Raw genomic sequence first — 14,498 nt, forward strand, 5'->3', positions numbered from 1 at the left:
GTAAGACAGTAGTGCTCACAGTAAGTTAATTGCTTTCAGTAACCGCATAATGAATGCGTAGGAATTTGCAGGCTAAAAGATTTATGTCATATCTTCTTGTAGCCTCTATGAGCCTTTGCCCCTCAGTCTATTGACAATACTTCATTCTTACACATACAGTGGCTTGTATAAATTGTAAAATGGCCATAAAACCTTTTTTTTTTAATTTTCTAAATCTATTAGAGCAAGTTTTTTGTAAGTTCAAGTTTTGGTTACCTGGAAGCGTAACCATGTAGAAACGTCTGACATGGATTATAAGCATCAAATACCTGTGTCACAACCACATACAGATGGAGGATATGGTGAGGAGTTTGGAAGCCATTAGTAAGATTTACTGCCAAGTCAGAGGGCCATCTGAAAATTTCTGGCAAAGACTCAATGATCTCCACAGACTTGGCTGTATGAGTTGTTATCCATGGCTTACATGAGCTAAAGTTAAGGAACAAGCCTCTTCAGAAACTACAATAGAAGTGTAAAGATGTGTCAGACTGCATCTCAGTTACACGTGCAACCTTGTTTGATAATGTGAAACAAAATTTGTGCTTCACATACTTATCAGTGATAGGTCTTTTACATGACTTCATTGTATAAAATGAATGACATGTATGAGTCTTTTATAACTGATGGCTTGTGAAAAAATAAAGAACATTATTAGATGAATGAATTAATGATTGAAGGAATGGATGGATGAACTAAAAGCACTGCTCCATCAAACAAGTCAAAAGTATTCCTGACAAAGCCAGGGTGATCAATATTACAAATGTGCATTTTCAGTCTCTTTCATCGACCAACCATTTTTTTTCCCTCAGACAGTCACCCACCCACACGATTAAGAATTCAGGAAACACAGATCCAAGCAAACTGTGCTACAGCATACAACTAAATCCATAAACCCTGGTTCAGGAATGCTGATTGACTGAAAGCCAGTAAATCCCGTTCAAATTCAAATTCAATTTCAAATTCAAATTCAAGCAGCTTTGTTCACAAAGTAGAGGAATTGCAGAAGGATGACTTGCAGATCATGTCAGCGTGGAGTTAAACTGTTGTAGCCATGACTAAAATATGGGAAACAATTGTAATAATATAGGAAGGTATGATGAAAGAATCAGTTTGTGTATTGTCATATTCCCATCAAATGTGTTGATGTTATGATGACAGCAGTTTAGCTCTGATGTTAATTATATTTTTTTTAAGAAAATGGCAACATTCATTACAGAATGATAGCTTTATTAATTGTGCTTCTTTCCATCCATTTCTTAAATTCATTCATGCATTAATAACCATTAATGATGGCATTGCTGATAGGCCTGTCTCGGAATGCATGACTTTTAGTAATGAGCTTATGGTAGAACCAATGACCAGATTACGATCAAAACTATTTAAAGAAAGTTATTGCATGGGCCCTATTCTAGAGAATTTGCGGTAGACTCCTTGTTTTATTCATGTTACTGCACTGCACCGTTGAACAATGCTTCCATTTCTCATTATTATTGAGCAGGAGAAGAAAATGAATAAAAACAAAACAAATACACTAATGTGTTTGGTATCTGGTGTCCCTCAGGGCTGCCTCTTGCAAAATAATACCAACGTTTTATCTATACTGTCATATTAGCACGTTGTAGTTGATACATAATTCAAAAGTGAGCAGGTAGATGTGTATTCTTGATAGAAATAGCAATGAATTACCTATACAAGATATGCAAGAAATAAACATTCTCTATGTAGCATACTCAGACATTGGATATTACCTCAAATAATCATGTACTCTTTACTATCACAGGGAAAGCTTGTTGTCAATAAACTGGTAACCAATTATATTTTTAAAAAGTTGATTTAACCAATAATGCCATATTTAAAAGCAAAAACATTCTGAACAGCCAATTAAATTCAGTGGTATGGTATTGTGTAGTAACACTTCAGGGATACCTTGAAGTGTTACTACTGGTTAATACTGGTTCACAAGAACACCATTTTGGCAGCTGATGTTCTCTTTTGATATTTCAGTGAGAATCAGATTTCTAAACTACTATCATTAAGCAATATGCTGTTTCTACATTGCTAGTTTTTGGTACTGTTCTGCTGGATGGTGGTCTTGGAATCAAGTCTTGATAATTTATGTGGAATAAGTGTGTCAAACAGAATAAAGCCATGGAGTTTACATTAAATTCTGAACGCTTCAATGCCCTAAATACTTCTCTACAAGACGTGTAAGCAAGCTAGTTTGTTCCTAGGTAACAGCACCTCATGATAGTACAAATTAACAAATGACAAAAAAGAAACTATTGTAAGGAGTTATATGCCAGCAAGGATGGCGAGATATTCCTTTTTATAATATCTTTACACACATGCTGGATCCAGACACAGGTGTGCATTGGAGCTGTTTACACAAAGAATCAACTGAGGAGAACTCACACATAAAAAAGATGGAATATAGAATAACATAGAATATAGAATAACATAGAATAATAGATATAAAGGTGAAGGATCTCAAGCAGAAAAACACTGTCTTTCTTTGTACACTAAGTACACAAAGTTTCTGCTTTGAAACTGTTGGCACCATTAGCGGAGTCGTAAAATCTCAGGTGGGACATTTCATATTTACCTTTATGAGGTTTAGTTTACCTCAGCCCCTCCAGGTATGTACCAGTTGTGTATGCATGGTGCATTAACAGCAGGATGCTTCAGAGGGCAAGTGTCCTGGACCTTTGTCTGCTCTGAGGAATAATCAAGCTTCTGACAAAAGGCTGATTGCAACTCCACTCAAAAACAGGACAATTTACTCTATGGATCAAAGCTGATTGTCCTCTGGTATTGTATTGGTTTTAAACAGATTCAGCTGCAGCCGTAGGCAACAGGTATCATTTAAATGAAAAAGCTATCACTTTATATGATAATGCAACTGATATTTGAAGTGCCTCACGTATGGTTCTTTCAGAATGTTAACATAAATGCAAGCCATCTGAAAAGGATATACAATAAATAAGAGAGGTGGCAAAGTATAAACTATGATCAGGACTGCAGTTATATGGTGAGATGTTTATTTGTCTGAGACATTACATTTTGTTGAGAAAAGCTCAGCTAACATATTCCTAAATGCTCAAACTGTCATCTTTTCAAATGCTGTATCAACAGAAAGGCAATGTGGGAATGACATTGCATTGTGACAAAAAGCCAATACTTGAAGCATTAGGTCAGACAGCTTGTCACTCCTTAAAGCAATACACAGATTTGGTTGTATTTCTACAAATGCTATTATCAAACTTTATCTGGCCTCAGGCATAGTTTTAAGCAACCAGGAAACTGATGATGCAAGCCAGGTAAAGTACATTGTTGCAAAATAGTGTCCTTCGCAGGAGTCAAATCTTAAACCTTAATAACCACCACACCACACCACCTGACATTGCCTTGCCTTTTAGTGGAAAGTGATGCCTGTTTCCAGGCCAGAGATCAGACATGTAAGAAAATAGGAAATAAAAGAAAGTGACAAGAGACCAGTTTTGCAAATGGCTGTGGAATCATGGTACATGGGGGTACAATGCGTTAATCAAAAAGTGTATTTGCAGTTCCTTCCTTTGCCGCTCTTTTCATGTGTGGTCATCCTCATTACTGCGACACATGTATCAATATCAATTATGTTAATGAAGCTCCAGCAATAACATGCACAACTCCCATGCATTGAGACATGGAAGACAAAGGAAAGTGGATTCCCACTAGCTTGAAAAAGAGGATCTTACTTGTAGAGACAGTGAAGCACTGGCCTTTTAACATGCACTTTAACAGCTATGCTCAGGACAAGGTTTATTAAATTATTATTAAATTTTATATTCCATTGAACTGTATAGTTTATAATTTATTCACTCACAAATGCTTGGATGTGTATACATACAGCTGTTTTGAAGTCTTTATGCAAGCAGCATGATCATATTTTCTGAAAACTCCTTTGAGTGAATATGAATTCTCTGAATTCACATGATCAATCTGAGTTGGAGAGGGCAATCAATGTGGAAACATGGAAAGGGAACATTATTATGCCTTATTATGTAAAACGCACACACACACAGCTGTCATGATTAGACAGGGAGATTTAAAAGTTGAAACTTGAAAATGGAAATAATTTTATTTCTTTCCGATAGCATAATTACATAAAATATAGCATAGAGGTCTAATGTTACAGGCAAAATTGCACAAATCATTACCAAAGTAACACTGTTGGTATTGGCTTCTCTTTAAAATAGAACAACTGAGGAGAATTCAGGAATAATACAATTACACTACTATACATTTCCATATACAAAAGTGGTTATAAATACATGACAGCTAGAAAAATACACTTGTCCTTCAACTCTCTCCATACATATTGAAAGTTTCATAGAAAATTTTAAACAAAGTAACACAGTGTACTCGTATGATTAGCACCCATTAAAAAGACCTGTGATGGCTTGGATTTTTGGCATGATATCCCCGAAGGCCAGAATATATACTGAGTTAATGCGATGTGCACTGCAGTGGTAGATTCTACACAACAATAAAACATTTTATCTTAAAATATCTACAGAACTTCCCACACAGGAAAGCATTTCAAAGGAGCAAAAACAAACGTCAAATGAGGAAGATTTTCATGAAACAAAATCAACATTTGAGAAGGAATAATTAGGACGGAATGTTTTGAGAGGCATTTTTCTGTTACTGGTCAGCAATGCCCATTTTGACCCTATGACTGCAATGCCTAATAACAATACTTATCACATGAAGCCATGAAACAACATTGATTAAAGTGGAAAGTGTGGCCAAATGGTGAAACGCTGATGTCTGGACAATGTTGAGTCCCATATGCCACAAGGGAAGAATCATGTTAATATTGGTGTGATACTACTGTGTTCAACAGCAATAAAAAAGGCTTCATAATTAACTATGGTGTTACAGTGGTTCAGAAATGCTGTTCATGTTTATCTGTTGACCATTTTACATTGCTCACACCTACGTGATGATGCAGTTATTCTCATAATTGTTAGGTTATTCAAAATTAATTTTAGTATTGTGTCGGTTATATGTTTTCCCTGAGCTACTGCCATGGATGCTGTTGTTAAACATGTTTGTAACACCATAAAAAAACTCACAGAATGCATCAGTACCATTTATTAATCTATAACATGTGCATAGGATTTTCATTAAGTGACCCAATTAGCATATGTAATTACATAAAATGTTCAAGCAAAAATTAAACGTTTCTGTTTCAACTCTTCATTACACCTGTATGTGACATTATCATTAGAAAATGACACATTTTTTTCAATGAGTGAATGGTCAATGGTGAAGGTTATGTTTTCTAATTATATTATTATAAGGGCCAATAAAGTTACACCTCAAAATCATTCTTCTAGCTCTGCATTGTTAATTATTTGTATTGGGTCTGCAAATTTGAGCAGGTCGTGGTAATTTTGTGACTTCATTGCAAAGGATTCATCTTGCAAACTAAAATGGAAGCAAAGAGAACTGCCTAAATGGAAACTCATCGCATTACTGTGTTTCTGTCTCTCGTTGTAATACTACTCCTTTCACACCCCGGGCATATTCACCATTACACCACCTTTGCCAGAATTAAGAAACAATCCAAGCACAACATCCAAAGACACCAGTTACATTGAATTATAAAAGTCATTATTGGTAAACTGACAGACTAAAAGAAGAGATAGTTTGTGTGATATTGCAGACTTTGTAAACGTGGGAAAATGGCACCAGTTGATAATGTCTATTGCTTTTATGTTGTTGTTGTTGTTGCTACAAATATTATTTAAAGTTCTAGGAAACTCAGTACTGTACAGCATTTTGTACAGTAGGACGCTAAGGAAACCCCAGTGAGATGTATTTAAAGGATAGAAATACAGCACTGTTGCAGCATTCAAATATTGCCATCTTCTCCCCATTCTTCCCAGCATGCTCTTCTGCAGTAAGCATTTTCCTTTTTTGCAATCAATAATTACCAGTTTTCCCCTCCCTCTCCCTAAATTAAGTGCTTTGTTGGTCCCACAAAAACAAACGCGCCTTCGAAAAACCGCTGTCTCTAGACCTCGTTGGAGCCCTGACTGGTGCACGAGGAGAAGCTGTCGTACAGCGAGTCGCTGAGTGAGCCTTGATTGTCCACCTCGGGCTTGTCAGAGCAGCTTGACGACGGCTCGTCGGTCTGACGCTCCCCCTTCTTCTCGGTGGCCTTACCCACGGCAGTCTTCTGCTCGCCTTCTGGGAAAGGCCCGCCATTGCTGTTGAGCTTGTTGAGAGACTCCAAGGAGACGCCCGGAAAGCCCAGACTCTTTTCATCCCCTGTTGTCTTGTCCAGTTCATTCTTCTTCTGCAATAGAAGGATGACCATACAATAATACTTCTAATATAATAATAATACTAATATAATAAATACTTCATGCATTGTCAACTTTGTCATGTTTACATTTAGAAACATGTCTACTGTAAGCTGAAAATATAATTGTATTAATGTCAACAACATCACTCTTTCATATATTCGTAATATTTATACACAGGGAAAGTAGAAACCTATTTAATGATTGCTAGAGAAACATTTATTTTATAAAAAATGAAATATATCTGAAAGGTATGCAAATTCGACTTCAGATCTGCAGAATTCATCATATACAGTAGGCAATTGTAATAATGATTAAAATGTTCAAAAATGTCAATTAGTAGAAAACAGACCAACGTTTTTCAACAAGCCAAACAAACGAATGAACAAAGTCTTGAGCCAACAACAGGGAATCTCACAAACATTTGGAGATAAAAACAAGTCAATGAAATCCAGTACTGCATAAATGGTGATTAAGGATAAGGACCTCACAAACGCTGCTCCTCTTGTTCACCAAGGTATGCTTTTGTTCAATTTTGTTTGTAACAGATAGGCATAACTGTTTTGCCAGTAGATATACAAAATATATTTATGGATTCCTATCATAGTGTTGACCTAAATAGATGCTGCAGGAGGGCCATCTTTTAAAATGTGAGTCCTCTCTCTTAATTAATCAGAAAAAATCTCAAAAGCAAACCCCCCTGATATACTGATATATGAGAAAACCCTTTGAATTAAAACCAAACAATTACTTAAGATTAAAGTATAACAGAGCTCAGCCCTTTAGAAGTGCATTAAACAGCTAATGAAGACTGCAGACTTGATGGCCACTCATCAGACAAAAATGAAACAGAAGGAAAACACCTTCCAGCCATGTTGCCTGCCAAAAAACTCAAGTTCATCTTTAATGAATAATAATGATGAACATATGCTCTACAAAAGAAGGAAAGACAGAAAGAAATTGCAGGCCATAAATCCTTTCGGTTAGATATTCCTGACTTCAGAGACAAGCTCTCAAAGCTGAAGGAATATATTAAACTATTGCAAAAAAAACTGTGCTGTCAAAAGGTATCAATAACTCCTAAAGGCTGGCCTATTAACTGAATATCCAATTGTCTGATGGCTGTAGAGACAATCACATTTTCATACACACACTGAAAAAAGCAAAACTGATGACAAAATCTGAAATTACAGACCACTTAACAATTATACATTGACACCCCAATAAATTAACCACAGTGAGGGAAACATTTGTCTGTGTTAGTGAAGACTGCATCATCTTCACAGAGACTAAGTTCAATGTTGCACATAAAATGAACACAAAGCTCTTCGCTGATTTAATTGCGGTACATCTAAATATCAGATAGCATGTTATTTTAAGTTAAAACGACACTCTCTCCTTTCATCACAAACACTCCTGTCTCACTTGACATCTGGTCCTTGAACAGGTACTTGAACTGTAAAGTCATTTATTATCATTTTAACACTGCCTGAAACCCCTGAAATGAACGAGCTCATCATTTGATGTTTAATTATTCTCAAGGGCTTATACACAGTCTGTCTGATAAAGTTAAACAGTCATATGTAGCACATCTGAGCACTTGAGCGTATGATGAAGGAGGAGAAATTTGATTTTATCATAATTGTGTTAAATGACAAAAAGGCCAATTTTTTCTATATATGAGAAGCTGATGTTTGTCTGAAATCATTCAGTTTATCCAGTTAGCTAGTTTCAGAGATAATAACAGTATTTTGCGGAATAAAGTTATATTAGAACAGTTAGATTAGCAAAGACAGTTCTTCCACAGTGGAGCAGAATATTCTTGTGTACAATTGTTTATGGTATACTGTACATGTAAAACCATAATTATAAATAATGACAGATCTACAGTATCTAAGCACATGATTTTTTTTTTCAGTTTTCCTAGGCACCCTAGCCAGTATGAAAAACTAGCCTCAGATTTCAGGGGTAGGCTACATGTAAAGTATAGTACTGTCAGATTTCACTTCTGTCAGTTTATGAAAAAAGTCATATCTAATTTGAATTTAAAATACGTCCTTCCCATAAATGTATTACAAAACATCACAGGACATCACAAGTTAGACTGATATTCTCATAGACTCAATCATCTATAATTTTCTAAATAATAAGGACAAATCAAGGTCACCCCATTGCCAGGAAATGGGGCTCCTTCAACACACACACACACACACACACACACACACACACACACACACACACACACACACACACACACACACACACACATACACACCACACGCACCACACACACACTCAACCCAGTACATTTGTAACTGCATTTAGGTATCGTTTTGGGATTTCCTATGCATGCTGGTGTAGTCTAGATGCACAGCTGCCTGGTTTTGATTTGAAAAAGCCTAAGAGATTGCTCTGATAGTGATCAGTGATTAGTGTTTGGGGCCCCTGGCAGTGAGGAACAGCAATCATGATACCGCTGTTTTCAAAACAGCACAAGGATCTATTCTGTCTCAGTGTAGGAATCCCTTATCTGTGATTGGGTTTGATTACGCTTGTCTGGAGGTTCAAATATCCTCCATGATGATTGGTTTCCCATCGATCCCTGAGGAAAGCACATGAAACCAGTGGGTGGAACCTGTCTTGTGACCAAAAGGAACTAAAAAAAGTAGAGACAATGATTGACCACAATCTACACCAAAATTCCAATGAACCAGTTACAGGACAAATCTGGAGACAGATGAGGAACAGTTTGGACAGCTTATACATTCATGAAAAAAGGACATATCTGAATGAGAGAGAGAGAGAGAGAGAGAGAGAGAGAGAGAGAGAGAGAGAGTGCCTAAAGACAAGAAATGAATAAACTACAGAGCTGAAAAAAAGATCACAGGGATGTGTAAAATGCAACCTAAAAGAAAGAATAAATTTGATCTATACTGAACATTTGCACTCGTTTTGATGATGTAATACTGACTAAATCTATAAGTCTCATTAGAGCATGTACATATGGCAGCATGCTGAGAAAATAACAAATGCATGAATCACCAGACTAACGTTGAATTTTGCAGAAATCCTTCCTTGCAGGTTTCAAATCTCATTATCATGCTTCATCAGATGCAATCCTAACTGTTCCATTGTCACATTGCTTGAGTTTTAGCTCTTTACATAAAATCTGTATTTATCAACACCTATTCTGATGAAAGCTACACGGATGCCTATTGCCACAGAGATGTACTGTAGCCCTCCATGTATGTGGCAGTCTAATAACATCAATAGTACTGCTTTGTTGTCAAGCTAACTTTACTTAGTATCACTGTATTGATTCTCTTTACACTACAAACAGGTGGATGCCAGGAAAAAAACACAATTCCTCTTAGTTGAGAAAGTACATGATGAACCACCAGACTGTGTTTGGAATGCATTCTGTTGTGTACATTCTTTTCCGCTTCAACAAATCGTTCATTCAGCCCGTTTCCAAGGAATGAGCATTGATTCATACATGTGACATTAATGCCCTTCACTGAATGGCATTGTGCATTCGGCTGGGGGGATAAATCAAATCCAACGCATCACACCGGCGGCCAAAAAAATTAACTCTTTACTCAAAGTTAAGGACAAAGTTGTAATGCAGTTTAGACCGAGTTAGGCGTTAAGTTGGTAGGAGTGGTTTTGGGACACACTCCGCTCAGTCATAAAAATCGTGAGCTAAAATGAAATCGGCGGTGCCATTTTTCCCTGTCAGCTCCGGCCGCGGAAATCTCTGTCACACATCAGAATCACTGACGGAGGGGGGGGAGGGAGAGGGGGAGGGGCTGTAGGAGCTGTCAAGTGATGCCAGGATGATGAATGAGGGCCTGCTTAGGCTATAGGGGCTGCTGATGGGAGTTACCAAAGTTTCTATTTTTCTACTGAGTGTTTGCGGAAGGTTATTAAAGATACTTATACCCTCACGTACGTGCTGTCCCAAACTTCCCCAACCTGGTCTGTCACTGATAAGGACTCAGCACCACCCTCCTAAGTTTCGCTCATAGGAGAACTGTGCAATCATTAGCCTGACCTCTGTGTGATCACAGGAACCAGTGGAGGGGTATTCAAGTGGATATTGTTTTCCCTTTGAGAAAAAAAGTTTTTGCATTAAGCAGTAATATATGTGATTAATATTTGTAATTAAAAACCATTTGCCAAGCATTTTGCTGTTCAGTACTTCCAAAGAATATTAAACATGATCTCATGAGGGTGCTTTAAATCCATTTCATAAGCAGTTTATAACCAATGAAAAAGTTGCTATGCATATATATATATAGTATATACTTAACTGAAAATAACGTCAACTCTTAATTTGTAATAAATATTGAGCCATTCACTTACTTTTCACATCCTGTGGTCAACTTTTAATTGATTTCGTATTTCTACTCACAGCATGACAATACAAAGCCATGCCTGGCTAGTGCTACATCCTAGAGGTAACGCTGCCACATCAGATGCAATTAGGTTAAAAAGGAATAAGCTGCCAATGGGTGATCTTTATATAAATTGGCACGCTTGTTAGTCACACAAAAAACACCTAAAAGGGCTCCCTAGTGGCTCAGCCGGTGCTTTATGTATATACTATTTATGTGTATACTATAAATGCATGTGTACTAGCTGTGTACCAGTTATATTCCTGACTGCTTGGTAGAATCTGTTTCTATGCCATTACAATATTACGTAGAAAGAAGACAGGATTATGTAGGGCAGCACACAAGTTCAAACAAAAAAAAACCTTTATGGCCTTAAGAATATACATTTTATATGATTATTTTGTGTCTACAACATTGTCACACCTCCTTTGTGGTTGCAGATCCATATTACTATGTGTGCTTGCATCTAGGCTTGAGTGTTGTTAATTAAGTGGATTAGACTTCAGCACTGCTGTTTGATAGCTTCTGTAATACTGCCTATTCTTTCTCCATTACCATTACGTTTCTAAAGCAACATCCTTGTTGTGTAATGATGGATCCAGTTCTGTCTGTTGCAGTTTGGTTGCACAGCTTCTTTCATTGATACACTGCAGATTCATAAGAAGTAAAGGCCAACCTCTTCTGCCGCACCTCCCACTGTAAACCCTCATTAGAGGGTCCAGACCAAACCCACAATTCCCACCAGCATCAGTCCTGCACCACTTCACACCACACTGAACCCACAGCCAACTTATCAGGACTACAGCAATGTTTCAAAATGAACTCCAATAAAAATAAAAAATTTTGCTCTGATGTGTTATTAGGTAGCTTTGGCATTCCAGCTCAATAAGCTAACATTGAAAATGAGCCACATGACACTCTTGTGGTTGCTCAAGGGGGCTCTGATGTGAAACCAGAAGAGACAGTTATCACGACTTGCAGATAGGCCTTTATTTTGCAAATGAGAACTTTTTTTACTTACTTACTTTTACTTAAATCAAAAGCAAAACTACTTGCAAGGATACCACAAGGTTACCCAGCACAAAACAGCAAACTAAATACTAGGGAGAAAACAATAAATCAAACCAAAGTCACACACTGGGAAAACTATTCAAACTTCAGTGCTTTCCTGTCTGCCTGTCTGTGTCTGATCACCACCTGCTTGTGTTGTCACTCACTCACAGTTGTCATTATTTCCTTGGTAACACAACCTCTACAGTCAAAAATGCCTTTATACTCACCATAAAAATGAATATTTAAATATCTGATGGACAGCTTAATTTCTGATGTCTTAATTCCAAAGACTTTATTATAAGTCTGGAATATTTTTTAAAAGCTTTGTTTTATAACTATAACACTCTAATTGAAAAAGAGCCACTATACTGATTCAAAATAAACCAATATTTTGACTGGAGACTGTCTTTTTACCCTCTGTCTTTTGTCTAATTACCCTCTGCAGTGAGATGCAAGTCTCTTGACCATCATTGTTTGGCATGATGTAAGCACTACGAGTAATGATGTAACAATGTAATGTTTCTTTGATATGTCTTTGTATGTCACTCCAGTATGATAGAAGTATGTTCATGACAGTTAGTGCTGAAATTGACAGGCATGTTCAACTAGGTGCACAAATCTGTTTCACGTAAAACCTGGAATGGCTCAAAATGCTATGCATCAGAAGTACTGTTTCCATACCTGTCCATGTTTTTAAATTACTTTTAAATGCTTTTATCAATGCTTTCACCCTGAGAGCCTGTTTACTGTAATTCTGACAGTTCTGTCCCAACATTTTTCTTGTTCCTGTCGCTCCAATTAAACGCATTCAATCTATCCTTCAATGTTAGCTTTGCAAGTTATAATAAGAATATGAGATCCTGTCAAATAAATACATTAAGGATGATTATGTGGGACAGTAGCTGACTGTTCCTTTAAGAAGTTTGGGACTCCTCCAGGGTCAGAGGTGAAGCTTACACTGGGAGAGTAGTGCTAGGGCTGGAATTGTGCAAGCAGACTGTGCATGTTGATGATCCATCGTAGCGTTCAGAAAAGTTAATGGACTTAATGCAGCACTGCTTTTCAGATGCCATTATCCTAATTTGGTATGTACTGTTACATACTGGTGGAAGCTGTATCAACATGCTGTGAATGTATATTCCTCCTGAAACTCCTAGACAGAAAAACAACTAACAGCATCTACCCACAGCTGTAAAATTATGATGAATAATGTTTCCATAAAATAATAATTTCAGTCCGGTAAAAAATATTTATCAGCACTAGTCAGTTTATGAGCAAAGGACCAAGGCTGAATTTTAAATATTTCATCTGCTGAGAGAGATCAGATGTGACAAAAGGAAAATGAGAGCTACAAAATACAACCCGCATTTTAGCAAGAGGTGCGACTTGCAGCTAAAATGCATTGCAAAATTTCATTCACTTTTCATTGTTTCCAGCAATAAAACAGCAGCACAAGGATGCGTCATAGATCAAGAACTCTAACCTTTGACTTCTAGCATTTGTTTGGCTTTTTACTGTGCCGGTATTCAACTTGGAATGAGTCAGAGGGATGAGAATGTGGATGGAATGTAGATATTGCTGTCTGGGGATAGAGAGACGCTTCTCTGAGGGTTATTTCATAGTGCTGAACTAGAGGAGAGCAGGCCTGAGTCTCTCTCTATCTCTGGTCCTCATTTGGCCCCCAAAGAATTTGACTACTGGTGGGCGAGTCTCCAGTGATTCACAAGGGCAAATGGATCGAATGTCATTAGACTCTTTTTTTTTTCTGAAAACTGTGTCCAGACCAATTCAAACTCATTTTGACTCAGTCAAACTCAGTCACTCCAGTGCAACAAACAGGAGAGCTTGGCTGTCTACACTATTTAAAAATTGTGGGTATGCTGCCCTGAACTCCTGCTGCTTTCTTTCTAAATGCATAAAACTGCACAACTGATGTAAGTAGATTTACGGTTAGCATGTATTTTGAATTAGGCCAAGGGTTACTCGAAAAACATGTTCTAATTACTACACTAACACCACTCAAAAAGTAATTATATCAGTAATTAGGAACTTAAGTAAAATAATACCTATATATAGCAAATGCATGTTAACTGAATTACACAGTAATTATACAGTAATTATAGCCTAATGGTTTAACGAATATGTTAAACCATTAGGTTACATTTTTTATATAGTTTAGTAGGAAACAGTTTTGAGACATGAGAAATTCCTTTAGGGGGTAGTGTTCCAGGTATAGATACTGGTAATGAGATGCTTACTTTTTGGTAATTCATCAAACATAACTCAGGGCAACTTACAAAATGTGATGAGGTGAGTGTCAGAAATAATGGTAAGAGAAATATTCCAAACGTGTAAGCATTTATCCCTATGCCAAATGGTGAGTCAACTGAGGTTATTAAATCATGTGCTGGGACAGTCAAATAGTATGGTCTATGACACTTCAGTCCACAAAGTGTGCTATTAATTTAGGTCTCACTGAAATATCTGACCCTGTCTTTCACATTCCACTGAGAGAGCAGCACACTATTGATTAAACCAGATAGGCTGTGTTTTGCGAAGACAGCTCACAAGTAGGAACAAGCTGTCTTCTGTTTTATTGATAATCTCATAAAGTACCAGGCTCTGACAGGGGCCTTACTTCCTAATGCTGTTGGTG

The 14,498-nt window shown here is 37.1% G+C and overlaps 1 protein-coding gene across 1 annotated transcript in view; it reads right to left on the reverse strand.

Moving 5' to 3' along the window:
• Window positions 1-6,034: 6,034 nt before the first annotated feature.
• The window catches only part of LOC118788736 (nck-associated protein 5-like), a 103,564-nt gene continuing 95,100 nt past the window's right edge, over window positions 6,035-14,498 (reverse strand). The window contains exon 18 of the mRNA XM_036544771.1: window positions 6,035-6,385. Within this exon, the coding sequence (XP_036400664.1) occupies window positions 6,101-6,385 (285 nt within the window). The 3' untranslated portion in view covers window positions 6,035-6,100. The remainder of the gene's footprint in view (window positions 6,386-14,498) is intronic.

This window comes from Megalops cyprinoides, chromosome 14 (assembly GCF_013368585.1).
Source record: "Megalops cyprinoides isolate fMegCyp1 chromosome 14, fMegCyp1.pri, whole genome shotgun sequence".
In the NCBI taxonomy this organism is placed as follows: Eukaryota; Metazoa; Chordata; class Actinopteri; order Elopiformes; family Megalopidae; genus Megalops; species Megalops cyprinoides.